The sequence below is a fragment of the Petaurus breviceps genome, unplaced genomic scaffold (genome assembly GCF_028583685.1).
Source record: "Petaurus breviceps papuanus isolate PSGF00001 unplaced genomic scaffold, PetGlider_PUasm1.0 126, whole genome shotgun sequence".
In the NCBI taxonomy this organism is placed as follows: Eukaryota; Metazoa; Chordata; class Mammalia; order Diprotodontia; family Petauridae; genus Petaurus; species Petaurus breviceps.
Genome location: NW_027185655.1, coordinates 25155655 through 25172902, shown reverse-complemented (window position 1 = coordinate 25172902; position 17248 = coordinate 25155655). Strand labels below are relative to the sequence as shown.

Below are 17248 nucleotides of genomic sequence, written 5' to 3'. Positions count from 1 at the left end.
TAGAATTCACTGGTTCATGAGAGAGTCAGGTTTGGGAAAAGTATCTCCAAATCAGGAGTGATGACCTGGAAAAATACTGATAGGTGGAGGGATTGGAAACAACAGTGGTGAAGAAGAACAGATTTAGGAATACTGAGGCAAAGAAGGAGATAGAAAGATAGATTATGATGGAATAAATAAGTTGCAGGGTAATTGAACTTGTGAGGGAAAAGTATCAACATTCTTTTTTTAAAGCAATCAGGGTTAAGTAACTTGCTCAAGGTTACAAGGCCAGGTGTTTCTGGGTGGGTGCTAAGTGTCGGAGCCTGGATTCGAACCCCAGGTCATCCCGACACTGAACACTCTTTTTGTATTTGTGGTAGAAAAAGGAGTAGTTCATATGAGTGGAATGGATTGAGAAATTGGGGAGTTAGGAAACACCAGCATGTCTGATGACTCCCCAAATATGATATTGGGTGTTGGGATAAAGGAGGCTCTGAGCTTGGCACTGAATTTATTGAGAAAGGAGGGAGAATGTCCTGAGGGTCTGTAGATAAAAGTGAGTAGGATCTGGATTGAGTGTTCAATTTAGATAGTGTAAATTTCAACAGTGGAATGGGTGCCAAGTACTAACAGTAGAAGAGTCTGGAAGTGGTCCCAGGGAACATGAAGTATTCTGGGACCAATGAGTTGGGGGTGAATATGAGATGTGTGAGGAGTCAGGGGGAGTCAGGAGTCAGTCAATGCTAGAAGAAGGAAAGAGTAAGAGGTGAAGAGGTTTAAAATGAAAGGAAATGTGTTAACTTCCAGCACTAAGAATATTACATGGCAGACAACAGTTAGTTAACTGAATAATTGTTAATTATAGAGGCAGGTAGATCTAGAGTGGGCTATTATGTGTGATGGGGGAGGGTAGGATTGAAGTGGATGAGGAGAGATAAGGCATCAGGGATTGGGAAGTGGAGATATTATTGGCAGTTATGGGTTCAATATCCCTGGGATGGGAAGATTTAAAAGAGACGGAAAAGTACTAACCAAGAGGGAATAGGTCCAAGGAGAGTATCAGTGGATGGAAGGGACTCTTGTCACTGAAGACAGATTAGAAGGTTTAAGATATTGCACTGGGCAGGTAATATTTGACAATTAGTTAACTGCCTGAGACTCTGTTACAGAAAAGTTGCCAACTGTAGCAGCAAGCACCCTAGCATACCCAGGATGGCTGCTAGTACAGGTTCTTAGTACAGGTTCCTTTTCTAAAGGAAAGCAACTCAAAATGGGTCAAAAATCTTCCTTTAATCAATCAAACTTATATCATTTACCTAGTTCGGGGGAAAAAGTCAGCATCCTGAACTTCAGAGAATACAAACAGAAGTTACAACAGAAAAAAACACAATTTAGCAGACAGGGCTTCCAGCTGTCTGACCATTACATCCATACTTAGTTAGTTACCAGAGAGGGAAGCACCAACATCTGTGTTTTCAAAGCTGGGGGGCTCAATGGCTGCCCAGAATCTTGTCTGGTCAAATCACACAACTCTTCCCAAAGTGAGCCCCAAAATAAAATCTCACATCAGAGTACATATAGCCTTCTCCAGGGTCAAAGAATGTTACAGCCCTCTTGACCCACTGCCCAATAACAAAGTAACAAGGTGTGGGAGTTCCTGAAAAACAAGCCTCCTGCCACAGGCTCCATGTGACCACATTCAGCGTATTAGGGGGCAGAGTATATTTTCAAATCAGGGAAGGTTCTCAGATTCACTTGAGCCTGTCAAGGGGCCAAGGGGCAGGGAAGATTCAGATTCCCATTACACCAACCTGCAGGGGTAGAAGTTTCTATGTTGGGAGTTCTTGATATATTTGTAATAATGGGTCTAGAACTAATAGGGAAGAAAATGCTCAAAACTTAACCATGGGACCAATGATTTCACAATTAAAAATTCCTCATTCCAGTAAGAAATTCCAACTGAGAGTAGTAGGAAATGAAAAGTGGTATCCCACCCATATCACCCCCCTGATCAAATCAGTATTCATGTCAACCTTTTCTATGTTTCTCCATAAAACCACTTTTGACTTCAGAGCATACAAAATGCTGTCATTGTGACAATACACCTGCATGGAAATTCAGGCACCTGGAGTTCCAATTAAGAGATAAAAGCAAAAAAGCATGGAGCACCTCGACACAAAGCAAACAGCAGTCGTATTAATAATCAATTAGATGGAGGTGACCACTTGATGCCAAATATTTGGAAGTCTCCTGCTGCTGCTACCAGCTTTTTATCCCCTGGCAGCATCATTTGAAAAGAATCTGTTCCATGTTTACCTAGAGTCAGCAAAATAATTTATTCCTTTGCACTCCACCCATATTTTTCCCACTTGCTAATTAAAGATGCAAATGTTGATAAATATGATGAAGGTTTCTAAACACAACTGGGTCACTAAGTTGTACACTCTTCCCTGTTATTCCAATTAAACTCCTATGAGAGACAGTTCAATTATAATTAGAGAGGCAATTATCCCCTTGTTAAAGGTGCGACAAATCACACATTTTCGATTAAAATTTAGTTTTGTTTCTTATGCCATATTAACTAATTCTAAATCCATTGATGTTTCATTCTCTGACCTATATAAAAAAGACAATTAGGTGAAACTCTGCATTCTGAGTTTTTTTTTCCTCCTGGCTCACCATATTATTTCTCCCTCTCTTTTTTTGCTTTTTGGAGGGTAATTGGGGTTAAGTGACTTGCCCAAGGTCACACAGCTAGTTTTTGTGTTAAGTGTCTGAGGCTGGATCCAAACCCAGGTCCTCCTGACTCCAGGGCCAGTGCTCTACTCACTGCACCACCTAGCCACCCCTCACCATATGATTTCAACATTTTTGATAAAACTAAAATTATGCTTATGCATATGGCATAAGCAAAAGTGAGCAGAGCAGATTCACAGCAGATTACTCTACTATTCTGGAAGTAAGGTATGTAACTAAATCAATTCATTTATTTCCTAGAGAAACTAAAGAAGTGTATCTATGAAAAGTAAAGTGGTTATATCAACTAGAGTGAAGGATAGAATCTGGATCTTTGACTCTAGATTATAGAGATTTACTTAAGAAATTCTATTTAATTCTTTTGTTTGTTTTGAGATTGGGTTTCCTTATCTTGCCCAGATTGGAAGTGAAGCAGCCACTCATGGAAATAAGCCAAGTGGTAATTGGCATAGGAGTTTTGACTTGCTCCTTTTCCGCCCTGGGCTAGTTGACCTTCCTTAGGTAGCTGGTACCTTCCCCCTACTCTCAGGGAATCACTATACTGGGACTTACTGGGGACATTCAATCAGCTTTAGACTTTCTGCAGCTCAGAACTCCCATGCTCAAGAGATCCACCAGCCTCAGCCTTCCTGGTAACAGGGAGAGCAGCTATATGACCCTACACTTAACAATTTAAATAATTATAGAAGAAATGAAATAAAATAATTTAAGAGCCAATATTTATTCTTTTGCATATTTTAATTTTTCATCTCTCCTTGTGAAACATAGCTAGTATCAATGAGCTTTTGTATGCCTGGTTTTGGTCAGTATTTGTTAAAAGGAGAGAGAATAAATTATTCTCTTAATGTCTTGTTCTTCATCTCAAGTTTACACGGGAATGAGTTTATCTCATAAATACTGAATTCTCTTTCCTCATAATGATAACTCACATTTATGTAATGATTATAATAGCTAATATTTACATACTCCTTCAATGTTTGCAAAACACTTTTCTCACAACACCTTTGAAGTGCGTAGGACTAATATAATTTTCACTATTTTAGAGTGGAAGGTATTGGGGCTATGGGACTTTTACTATGATCATAAGTTAGTAAGTGTCAAAGGCAGTGGTCAGACCCAAGGTCTGTGGTAGTAAAATATACCTGGCAAGAGAGACCATAGTTGCTGATAACTAGCTGGCAGTAAGCCCTGTTCATGTTATACCACTGGCATGCTCATTCTCAACCTGAGGGTTTTACACTCATGTGACCAATGCTTGGTTTCTTCACATAATTATTTTCACAAGAATAGTCAAAGAACTGATTGGGGGAACTGATGGAGAGGTGTTTCCTGCCCTTATCTAGGGATATAATGTCAGCTAGCAAGAATGTGACTTGTCTTGGCTCTTGTTTGCATGCCTACATTCTTTTTACTTTGGCTTCAGAAGGAGGAGAGATAGCAATGGTTTTGAAGAATGGATTTAGTCCAGCCTCGCTATCGAGGAGGAACAAAGTTGAAGACTATTTTTTTCCTCATTGCTATTTCTTTTGTAACCAATAAATAGAAATGGACAATGACCACTATGAAAATACATGAAGAGGACAGGTGTTCTATCAAGGTAGGCTGAGATGTGAGATGTGAGGAATACCAGAAAAAACCTTCAAGTTAATTCCCTTCTTGCAAAGGTAATAAAAAGACTTATGGGAGTGTTGCCATATGTTTTCCATTTGACATGTTCAATTGCAAATGTTAACCCCAAACAAAGCTTCAGATAGGTTCAGGATTTGTGAATATGTTGGAAAGGTCATATAAAAATTATCAAGAAATTCTTCAAAGTTTTTTTTTATTAGACTGCAAGCTTCTTGTGGGCAGGAAATGGGGTTTTGCCTTTCTTTGTACCCATATAGCACTCTATAACAGTGCCTGACCCATAGTAAAATGCTTGTTGATTGACCAAAAAGTCTATCTCTCCTCTTCTTTCATTCTCACTTCCATATAAGCTAAGAAGTTTTATGTTCATCCAACTCAACAAGCATTTAAAAAGTACCTGCTGCAGGGGTAAGCACTAAAGATACACCCATCCCCCCAATCCCGCACCCCCCAAAGAATCAGTAACTGCTCCTCAAAAAGTTTATATTCTATATGCAATTCAAGATAGACTTTACCACTCTGCTTCTGAGTGTTGACTTTTCAGAAAGATGGTTATATACCCATATTTACCTTTTGTCAATTAGAAAAGAGAATTGATACTGAAGGATATGATATAAAAGGGCTTTAATAGAAGCTAAAATAAAGTAGTAAAAAAAAAAATCAAAGACCACACACAACTACTGAGGGTTAGTAGAAACAGCATTTAGGAAAGAATTTTTAAGGTTTAAATATTTTTAGAACTTAATATTCTAAGTAGTCTTAATCACTGAATGTGTTAAATTTATCCAATAAAAGCATGTACCTTAAAAAATGAAACAATGAAAATACAATGATAAGTGCATTGATGGTGGAGAAAAAAGTAACAGATCATTGTGATGCTGAAAGATATGCAGATTGAATGCATTAGATATTCATTGGCTTGAAATGGGATAGAGGGGAAAATAACACTGAATATACAGAAAGAATGGAAGGTGTGTGTTTTCTCTCTGCATATAAAAGTATTTGTATGATTTTGATGTATTAAATATCATTCAGCAATTTAAAATTAAATATCTTTTGAGAACCTACTATGTGCTTTACACTGGAATATTTATTCACTCTGGAATATATTTTTTTTTTTTAAGTCTCAATCTCTTGCCTCTTTAGGTCCAACAGTTGTTCTTCTAGAAGATATGGTAACTTTTTGGTTTTGGCTTCAGAGGACCTTAATACTAATAATTTCTCTGCTTGTCAAATCCCTTAACCTCTCTGGGCCTCAGTTTTCTTATCTAGAAAATGAAAGGTTTGGACTAAAGTCCTTTTTAGCTATAAATCTATAGGCAAGAGTTATACTTCTGTTTAACAATGCTTCTGTTCTTTAAGAATATTCTTCAAACAAATGAAGTATTAAACAAAGAATACATCCATCGCTAAAGTAATCATGTAATCCTTCAACCTACCAAGTTACCCTTCATCTTTTTCCTTTTTTAATTTATCTCGCCCTCTTGAGCAAATGGCAGTAATAAAGTGTCATATTAAGATATTCATTAGCCTCTGGTCTTTGTGATTATAATAGTGTTGAAAAGAGTCTACACAGAAGCTGTCTTAGGCTGCTAGCCAGTATGCATGCTTGATCCCTCTTCTGACTTCAAAAAGGAAAAAGAAAAACACATTAAGAATAGTTCTTTTTAGTGTCAAATGGGTATATGATTTTTGAGCTTGCCAAGTGTTAATTGGTCTCTTCCCTGATGATGGTACAAATAAAATTCACAGCCAATTAGCTTGCAGTCATGAATCTTTACTACTTGACAAAGTACACCACTCTCTTATGGAGCTTAGAAAAGATGTCTAATTATTAGGATCTTGTCTCACTGGAGATTTTTGCTGAGATAAGTTCACTTTGAGATACATTGAGCTATAATCATGTATCTATAGATATAAGTGCTACTTGGATGATATATTTCAATTTTTAATGTAGTATGGAAGAAGTTTACATTAGACTTAAAAAAAATACAATTAAGGAGACAGATGTAGCTGCAGATACACCTACAGAAGAAATATCAACAGAGATAAGTTTTGCCTTCCTACTAATCAGACTAAATCATACTGTTGATCTCACTTCCAGGGCATCAGGTTTTTCATTATTTGATGAATTAGCTGTAACCATGGCTAAGTCTAAGATCTTAGAGGAATACCAGAAATCCCACGCAATGTCATCTTCAAGGTATTTCTCTTGAAAAAAAGTAGTAAAAATACCTGTGGGAGTGTTGCTATGCATTTTCCATGGGACATGTTCAATTGCAAATGTCAACTCCGAATCAAAACTTCAGATTGGTGTGGGGTTCTTAGATAATTTTTTTTTTTTTAAAGCAATCGGGGTTAAGTAACTTGCTCAAGGTTACACGGCCAGTTATTTCTGGGTGTGGTGCTGAGTATCTGAGCCCGGATTTCATCCAGGTCATCCCAACAGTGGAGCTGGTGCGCTGAGCCACCTGGCTGCCCCTAAGCAATTGGGGTTAAGTAACTTGCTCAAGGTTACACGGCTAGGTGTTTCTGGGTGGGTGCTAAGTGTCTGAGCCGGGGATTCGATCTCCAGGTCTTCTCAACACTGGAGCCTGTGCTCTTACTCGCTGTGCTACCTGGCCGCCCCGGTTCTTAGATAATTTTTTGATAAGTTTTTTAAAGTGAAATCAATCTTCACCTCCTAAAATGGGAAAGGGTATGGAGTCACAGAGTTACTGTTTTGTTAATTGTTAATTCTTGATTCTCTGAGAATTGAGATGTTCTCAGAAGCCCTAACTTCTTGTCCAGGATGAAGGTAATACAATCCTTTTGATAAATCATTCCAAGTTGGTTTCAACTTATTATTACATAGAAAAGATCTCCTTTATATAGTAGAGAGGAAATAAAAGTCACTGAAAAAATAAACTTTCAAGTAATGCATTGTAATTAGCAGTTTGTAAGTTAACTGCTAATTTACTAATCAGCATATGAATTCAGAACCCTTTGTTCTGGTGACCTAGTGAATGTCTTAGTCTAGAGGTCATTAACTGAGATAAATGACTAAACTTTCAATAAAGAGTTGGATTTTTTCCCCTCTATGGTCTGAGAGGAATGAGTTGTAAGATTTTAAATGATCAATTAGCATAACAAATGCTCACTGTCCTGCTCAAGGTTTGGGAAGTCATTTGTCAGACCTCTCCAGAGTATGATACTAAGCAAAAACATATGTAAACATGTCTACATATGGAAAAAGCACTTTAGGTTGTTAAAGATAACCAGGAGAAGGATTTGACCTGGAATGATTTATTGACAGGTGGTCAGAAGGTTTTTGTATGTAACACTTCTTTCATTATAGCAAAAATAAATATATGTAGTAAATGCTGGGCTAAACTTTCCCTTTGCAAAGCTAACACCTATAGACACATGCATCAGGTAATTCTTTGCCCCAAACAAGTGTCTGCTATCATGTAGACATGGTTCTTGTGAGTCTTGGTGTAGTCAGGATAAAATCATTCAAATATTGATAGGAATATAAGTGTCAAACTTGCTTCTGGCTCAGCAAATCCTATTCTTTTAATGACAAAAAAAGAAAAAGAAACAGGGGCATATTCATATATCTTATCAGGTAGTTTTCTTACCAGGTGCCAGATAAAATACTGCAGTGTTCCATTTTCTTGAAAGGGAATGAAAAAAATTAAACTAAGTTGCCTGTAGCCTTGTCCAGTGGGGCATTCTAATTGACTCCCAAGTCATCAATCAGTTCCCAATCAATCTATTCTGCCAGCAGCAGGCAGTTAGGACTCCATTATCACCCATTTATCATGCCATACCTTAATTCACTGCGCCATTAGCCATGGATTAGGCCTCAGTTAGGGTAACTAAGTGCCACTTGCTAAATGCAGGAAATTGTTGGTCACTCACCTCAGCCATGGGTATGCCTTCGGGTGGGCGACACTGTAGCAGGACTTCCTGTTCCAATGACACTTCCTTTCCTAAAGGTTCTTGTTCAAAAGTCTTGCGAAGATCTGGAAAATAGAGGTGGAACAGTGTGTGTTTCAATTAGGTTAACAGATGTTCTCTGTTAGAAAGTGTTGTGGCAACCTGCAGTGTTAGTAATACTCTTTTTATGACTACTGTCATTATTACTGTTAGATGAGACATTCCTGTAATTTGTACTTGGAATTATGAGAAATATGCACATACATGCATACACACATGTAAATATATAAACACATGAACATATACACAGATATGTACATAAGCATATCCTATGTACAGTAATACATACAAATACACGTATGGATCACACCTACATTTTGCCTCAGTGAATGTTGACAAAATGATATAGCAGGAATCAGTATCAGTATCTACTAGTGTCTGCTAAAATCTTTTCCTGCCCTGAATCTATGAATCTCTAAACTATTTTTCTAATCAAGCCTAACAGTTCTCTATCTATTACAGCCTTGCTGCTCAGACTTTTAATCAGAGCATGTATATGTGAGAGTCAGTGGGGTATATAGTAGATAAAAAGCCAGTCTCAGTCAGGAAGACTAGATTCCAATTACACCTTTGACACGTACTGTCTCTGTGCCTCTCCCTTCCCCCTGACTCCCTAAGACTTTAAGATACAAAAGAGTAGCTGTTTTGTGTTGGTGGAAGAAGTTTTCTTACCAGGAAGCTATTTCAAGGAAATAAAAACTATTAGGTATGTTCGCTAAAGGAAATTATTATAATATGATATTTTCATCTTTGAATTCCTTAGTATTTTGTCTTTTGAGCATTTGTAGCCATTATGAAAGTGACCGCAAATTAGTGTCTTCAGTAATACAATTTGCTCAATGATATTGACCACTCGCATCTCCCTCATCTCTCAGGTCATCTTGATTTAACAGATTCAATTATCATTTCTTTCTATACCCATCTCGTTTCTTAAGCACACAACACTTTTTCTCTCTCCTTATATTAACTAAATATTAAGGTTTCAGTATTTCTGGACTCTTGTGTGTCAGATCCATAAAAAACCCAAGTAAGTTCTGCTTTCTGCTTTTTTTTTGGGGGGGGGGATAGAGGAAGAAGAAAGGAAGTCTAGACCTGTGATTACATCCCTAGAAATTCCTGGTACAGAAGCTTCCTCAATTGACACAGATTTGTTGTTTTACATTTTTTTAAATATTTATAAATCTTAGTGGCTGCAAAGCTTGATGAAGCTTCAAAATAGCTCCATCTAAAAGTCAGGTAGCTGTGTAAATAAATACTATGAAAAGTTTTATCCATCAAGTAATTAACCATTCAATCAGTCAGCAGACATTTTACTAAGCACAGGGGTAGAAAACCTGTGGCCTCAAAGTTACAGGTGGTTCTTAAGGTCCTCAAGTGCAGCCCTTTAAATCTAGAGGGCCACACTTGAGGATCTAGGACACCTGTGGCCTTGAGGCTGCAGATTCTCCAGCCCTGAACTACATATCAGATGCTGTGCTAGGATCTAGAGATATAAAGACAAAAGAACAAACCATTTCTTACCCTCAAAGAGTTTATCTTGTATTATGGCTAAATTATATTATCTTCATTTCCTCCCCAAACAGAAGAAGTCAGGAATTATGATCACTATAGAAATTCATAACAACTTTTATAGATAGAAATACTTTGAGAAATCAACTTCATTTTAAAAAATATTACCTGTCCATAACAATGGGTATTGATATTATTCCTAGATAATGTTTTACATGTTCAATTCATTACAATGATAAATTATAAGAGTTTCATCAGATGGAATTTTGAGAATTATTTATATTTCCTTTCATCCCAATTTCTAAATAAAATACACAGGAGACATCCTCTCAGCCTATTAAGTCAATGATTCACATACCACGTTCCGTTTTAAGTATAAAGCTAATGCTTTCAGTGTAACTAGTAGTGACTCATTTAAAAGATTCTCTGGAGGAATCTTTACCTCAGCTTCTCATTTTGCAGTACAATTTATCCTATGGGAATTGTTCTCTGTTCAAGACTATTTAGAATACTTGTATAGAGCTAGGGTAGCCAAAGTCTTCCTACTTTTTCATACACAAAAACAAGAATGGAAATTCTTGGAAAGGGGCAGTTATTTAGTTGATAATCATGGAAAGTAATGGAACAGAATTCATTTTTCACAGAACTGGAAGGCACTTTGCAAGATAACACAGTTCAATTCCACTTGATTTGCAAAGGAGTAAACTGAAACCCAGAGAGTTGAAATGAACTGCCCAAGGTCACACTTCTAGTTAATGGCAGAGGTAGGACAAGGATTCTGCATTTTGCAGAATAAAATAACATTTTGCCTCTTTTATTGTACCTGGAAAGGTAACATGGCATAGTCATATGCTGAACTTGGAGTCAGGAAAACAGGGGTCCAAACCCTGCCTCTGACACTGACTTGTGTAACCTGGGCAAGTCACAACCTCCTGAAGCCTCATCTATAAAATGAGGGGGCTGGACTAGATGCTATGTTAAGTCTCTTCCAGTTCTAAATCCATGATCCTATGATGCCTCTGTATAGCTGTATTTCACTGGAGAAACTAGGAAATTCTTGTTAATTTTTTCTTAATATGTTGCACGTGAGAGCTGCTATTTTTTTGAGGCATAACTCAAAAGCACAGGGTAGTTGGGAAGATATCTGTGTGATGGGGGAAATACTCTTTGATGATACGGACTTATGCAATTGGTCAACAATTATTAGTTATAGAATCACCCACTATATGCCAGGCAGTTTTGCTAAGTTCTGGTAATAAAAAGAAAAGCAAATAATACACAAATTAACAAAAAACTGACCTCAAGAACCTCACATTCTAATCAGGAAATCCATGCAAATAACTAGGTAAAACAAGATAGAAACAGGGTAAATTAGAGCTGATCCCAGGACAAAATAACAAACAGTAAAGGGGACATGGAAAGGTTTCTTCCAGAAGGTGGGACTTTAGCTGAATCTTGGAAGAAGTCAGGAGGTAAAAAGGAAGAAGGAGGTATTTTATTTTATTTTATTTTATTTTTTTAAAGCAATCAGGGTTAAGTAACTTGCTCAAAGTTACACGGCCAGGTGTTTCTGGGTAGGTGCTAAGTGTCTGAGCCCGGATTCGATTTCCAGGTCGTCCTGACACTGAAGCCAGTGTTCTTACTTGCTGTGCTACCTGGCTGCCCCTAGAAGGAGGCATTTTAGGCATTGGGAATAGGCAGAGAAAATGTAGAGAGTAGATGACCAAGGAGAAGAAGGCTATCAAGAGTCTCAAAAACTTCAGTGAGGTCAAAAAGCATGAAGATTGGGCAAAGTCCATAAGATATGGCAATTAGGTCATTGGTAATTTTGAGAGAATAATTTCAGTTCAGAAATGAGGGGGCAGCCAGGTAGCACAGTGAGTAAGAGCACCAGCCCCAGAGTCGGGACGACCTGGGATTGAATCCGGGCTCAGTCACTTAGCACCCACCCAGAAACACCTGGCTGTGTAACCTTGAGCAAGTTACTTAACCCCAATTGCTTTAAAACAAAAAATAAAACAAATGAGGTCAGAAGTCAGATAAATGCTTCAGGGTAATAAGAGCTCTCCACTTGTTGATAGATAGGATGTTGTCTTTATAACTACTGAGTTAGAGGTCCTCAAAATGAGAAAAATATTTATTAAGAACAATGAATCTGAATATTAAAAAAATAGGGGAAATGACAGAGAATACAAATTCTGTGACAAATTGGCCAATTGTGTATATAGTGTACTCTGATTGCTGCATATCTGTCTTTGTAAGGGTTACTGTGTGTGTGTGTGTTTTCCACCATTATAAAAAAAACCATCAAAGATTTGGATTTTAAATTACAATAGAAACTGTACCTCACAATGTATATATTTTAGACATTCAGGCATAATCATATATAATATTTTAATGTCTGAGTTTTATTTATTGGACCACTATTTAATAGCTACAGTGATCTCATTTAAAAAAAAATTTTAACTCCCATAAGGTAACACTTCCTGAAAAGCCCTTTCAATTTCTTCCAGGAAACTCCTTCTCTAGCTATAATTCAGGAATCTAGCATAATAGAACAATGCCTATAGATAAAGAGGAGATCTTTTATGAGGTTCCTTCCTTCTTCAGGAATGGGGCAGTGGTGTTTAATGGTTTTTTTAATTTTAATTTTTTAAGACAAGATTCCCTCTAGGCAGAGCTAACACAAGAGAGACAAATGATTAAACATGATGGACACTTTTCAGGCAGAAATCAGCAGGAAAACAAATCTTACAGAATGACAATATTTCTGCCCACTAAAAATGCATTGAACAGTTAAAGTAGCATGAGAGGTTTAGGGAGAGAAGGATTTTTTTCCAGGTGAGAAACTTTTCCACGTGTAAAACTTCCATAGAAGAGATGAAACTGGGTGGGGGTTAGCATGAAAGAAGATGATTTTAGCAGCTGGGTGAAAGATGTGTTGGAGATGGCGGAGAAAGGATACAGGAAAAAGATGAATATAGATGAGGGAAGAAGAAAGAGGCTTGATGATTAGATAGGTATCAGGGGCAATACTGAAGTCATTCATCTTCTTTGACCCTCAATTTCCTGATCTGCAAACATGACTATACAAAAGGTATATGAGAGAACCAAAGGACCTTATTGAGAGAATTCTTGTCAAGATTAGATGAAATAATGTATATAGAGTGCTTCATAAATTTTAAAATACACTATGTTTTTATGGTCTTATGTGTCAGTTAGTATTCCCATTATTTGCTATCTATCCTATGTAAGAATTTGTTTTTAAAGTATATATATATATTACCATAACTACATAATTATAAATATGCATATACACATTTAGCATTTTTATCATAGGTGCTTGATTATTTGTATACAGAGTTTACTATATAAAAATCCTTAGTTAAGAATTAATAGAGGACCATAATTCCCCTTTTTATTCTATATCACATATACTATATTTTATATTATTTCTTCTTTGGACTAGGTATAGCAAAAATAACTTTGGAACTCTATAGTGAAAACGTTCTGCTCTGCCTTTCTTATTTATTCTTCCTCTATACTTTCCTCTCTCCCTTGGTATTTTCATCAGCTTTCATCAGTTAATCTCTATGATTTTCTATGATGACTTTCATCAGTCATCTCTATGCAGATGACTTTCAGAATTCTATTCAGCTGCAGTCTCTCCCCTGAGCTTTATTCTCACATCACCAATTACCTATTGGACATTTCAAACTGGATGCCTCAGATATGTTAAATTTAACATATCTAAACCGGAACTCATTATCTTTCTCCCTAAATCCTCCCCTATTCCAAATTCCCTCTTTCTGTTGGAGGTACCACCATCTTTCCAGTGTCCCAAGGTCATAATTTGACTATTGTCCTGGACTTCTTACTCTTGGTGAACCCACATAACCAAAAGTTGCAAAATCTTTCCATCTACTCAACATCTCTAGTATCAGAACCCTTCTTTCAACTAAGGCAATTACCTCCTCATTTCAGGTATTCATCTACCTGGATTATTGTGACATTTCCTATTAGGTCTCCCTGCCTCAGACCTCTCAGCATTCAATCCCAGTGGTCTCTCCTGATTGGCTGGATCCTTCTAGAACTGTCATTTAAAGGAAGCTGCCCAGCCTTGCCAAGTCTTTCCTTCCAGGCTCTACTCTTCTCAATCAGGACTTTCCCCACAATGCTCTGCATTGATACTTTTATGGTTTCCCCCTCCTCTCTCCCTTTTCCTCCCTTTACAACTCCCTGTTATGCTTTTAAATGTTATCTTCCCCTCTTAGAAACTTCTCAGGTGCAGTGACTGTCATTCTTATTTCCCCATCACTCAGCATCTGGAATATAGTAAGCACTTAATAAATGCTTATTGGTTTGATTTGGCCACTCTAGTCTATCCTGCACACCGGTGTCAAGGAAATCTTCTTAAATTCAAATATGGTCATGTGACTCCCCTGTGCATTCAATTCCATTGACTTTTTATTGCCACCAAGATAAAATATAAACTCCTACTTTTAGCTTTCAAAGCTCTACATAACCTGGCACCAAGCTATCTTTGAAGTCTCATTGGATATTATTCCTCTTCCCACACTCTGTGAGCTAGCCAAAATTGCCTTCGTTTCCTCCCTCATGACATTCCCATCTCCTGTTTCAGCTGCCTGGAATATACTCCCACCTTATCTTTGCCTCTTATACCTCAAGAACCATCTTCTTAGCAGTCTTTCCTGATTTCCCCAAGCGCCAGTGTCCTCTCTCCCAAAGTAACTTGTAGTTAATTACTTGGAATATGTGTATGTGTGTGTTCATATCCATATATTTTTATTTATTTTATCAAGTAATTTAATTACTTATTCATTTATTTATTATCAGGTTTGCTCATATACCTTTGGTGTCTACCTGTTTCACTCAACTCTCACCTGTAGCTCTAAGAAGCTGTAGCATGTGCAGCCACACTCCAGAAACCCCTCTTAGCAAATGGGCTAAACTATGTTAAGGGTAACTGACTGGCCTCAAATTATTATTTATTAATTTGATATTTACACAGTATATATTTTTATATATAATTATCAACCCCTTCATTAGAAGGTAAGCTCTTTACCACTAGGGCTTATTTCATTCTTTGTACATATATCCCTCATTTCTTGCTTAATAAGTACTTAATGATTGAGTGGATTAGGAGTCAGAAGGCTTGGGTCTTAGCAGTGGCTTTAGTAATATAATTGTTGACTGACATTGAGTTATACTTCACAGCCGTTTGGAAAGGGGAACACAATAGCACCTTCTCCCACTTGTCTCTAGCCAGAGAAAGGATTCTGAAAAAGGACCCCCAGTAAGTCAAGTGGCTGGAATAAATGACACCTTGACTAACCCTCAGATCTGGCACACATGGTGATGGGCATGGGGAAGGTATGATATTGTCAGGGACCCAAAGGGTCAACTGGAAAGAGAGAAAAATAACAACATATGACCTGACTAGCCTGGAAGGAATGAGTTGAGCTTAGAACACAGAAGGCTTTTAAAGGAATTTTTGATCTCTCTTTTCTCTCTTTCTTCCCCATGCCTGGTTGATAGAGCAGTAACTGAAGGCAATGCACCTCTGGAGAGCAAAGCAGAATTCAAGTATGTTTCTGTGTTTCTCACCTCCCCTGTACACACCTCCTTTTATTGTTTTCTTCCTTGTTTGTTACTAGGAAACTTATCTGGTTTGAGCTCAAGGCAGACCCAACTTGCACTTTCCAGGGCCAGGCTTGTTCTATTCTTTTAAAAGCAATATGGAGTCGTGTATCTCAACTTCTAGATTTCTTTTTGATATTGTGATATTGACTCTCTCTCTCTTTCTCTCTCTCTTCCTCTTCTTTCTCTTCTCTCTGTCTCTGTCTCATCTGTCTCATTTGTCTCTGTTACTCTCTCTCAATTGCTTTTTAATTCATGAAGATTCAGCTTGCTCAATGTCCAATTTACCATTGCTAAAAGTTAAGAAAGTCCTGGAGAAATGTGGTGTCTTTAAAAACAAATCCTTTCTACTTAAATTTAACCTCCTGAATATGCTTTTCTTGTTATACTGCATATGATAACAATAATAATGGGGTGTATGGGGTTTTCAGGTGACAAGCTTCTCTGTGGTGATGATTGGCCAAGCCCTTTTCAGAGTTGCTCATCTACCTTGGGGTCTACCTGCTTCACTCAGCTCTCACTTGTGGCTCTAAGAACCTGTAGTAGCATGTGCAGTCACACCCCAGGAAACCATCTCAGCAAACAGGCTAAACAAGGTTGAAAGAAATTGACAGGCCCAAACCTGTGGGTGAGTCAGGGGGATGTCTACCCCAGGCATGAGTAGACCTTCCTGGATGGAATGGGGGGAAAATTATTCCCCAGCTGCCTTGAAGAAGGCTGAAGCAGCTTAGAGCTTTATCAGGGGCTGAAGATGCCAAGGTCATCCATTACACCCTAGGCCATAAACTGGACTTTTGTCCTATCACTGGACTCGGATGACTCAGGAAGGGAGAGTGAGACTGATGACTTTGTTTTACTTTTTGTTTTAATTTTATTTATTTTTAATTTATGAAATAAAACAAGCATTTCCATAACATAGTAGAATTTTTTAAAGGATAATTGCACATGAAAATACAAATCTTTTATGTACAACTTGCTATTTCTTTTAAATATAATAAAGCTATCATGCAACTTTTTTTCCTTTTTTTTATTCCCTCCCTCTCCCCAGAAATGGCTACCATTAGACACAAATAAGTATGCATATGTGTGTGTATGTATATGTAAAATAATTCTAAACATACTTTTATTTATCATAAACAAAACCCTCAGAGAAGCAGACAGCTTTGTGTATCTCTGCCTCACTTAAATCCAATTCACAAGCAAGACAGGACGTCACCTGTGATGTCATTGGTCCTCTTCAAAAAGGAAGGACAACAATCATTGCGATAATGCATGAATTTGATATGTCTTATACCATCACACAGGAGCTCTGTCTTAACAATAAATTAGTATTGATGAAGATCCTACTTATGCTGGGTCCTATATTAGGAACTGGGGTTTTATATGTATGTGATGGAACAATCCCAGCTCTCATTAGTTTACAGTCTTCTTTTTCCTAGACTTTGTATTGATCCCAAAGCATAATATAATTGATTAATAAGTGATTTTAAAAAAGAAGCAGTTGTTGAATTTATCACTATTACTATTTTCAAAACTTAATTCTGAAAATTCGGAAAAAGTTGAATGATCATTTTTCAGTGCTAGGATTTTAAAATGCTGTGGAGTTACAGATGTTTAAATAAATCTTGTCAGGAGATAGTCATTAAATGTCATTGCACAGAATTCTGCCAAGTGGAAATCTGGCAATTATACAGATAACCTTATCTGTGTAGACAGTCGATATAGATGA

At 37.3% G+C, this 17248-nt stretch overlaps 1 protein-coding gene across 1 annotated transcript in view; it reads right to left on the bottom strand.

Annotated features, from left to right (window-relative positions):
- UNC5C (unc-5 netrin receptor C) overlaps positions 1–17248 on the bottom strand; it is a 423173-nt gene that overhangs the window by 110438 nt on the left and 295487 nt on the right. Inside the window, exon 4 of the mRNA XM_069094396.1 lies at positions 8272–8375. Within this exon, the coding sequence (XP_068950497.1) occupies positions 8272–8375 (104 nt within the window). The remainder of the gene's footprint in view (positions 1–8271; positions 8376–17248) is intronic.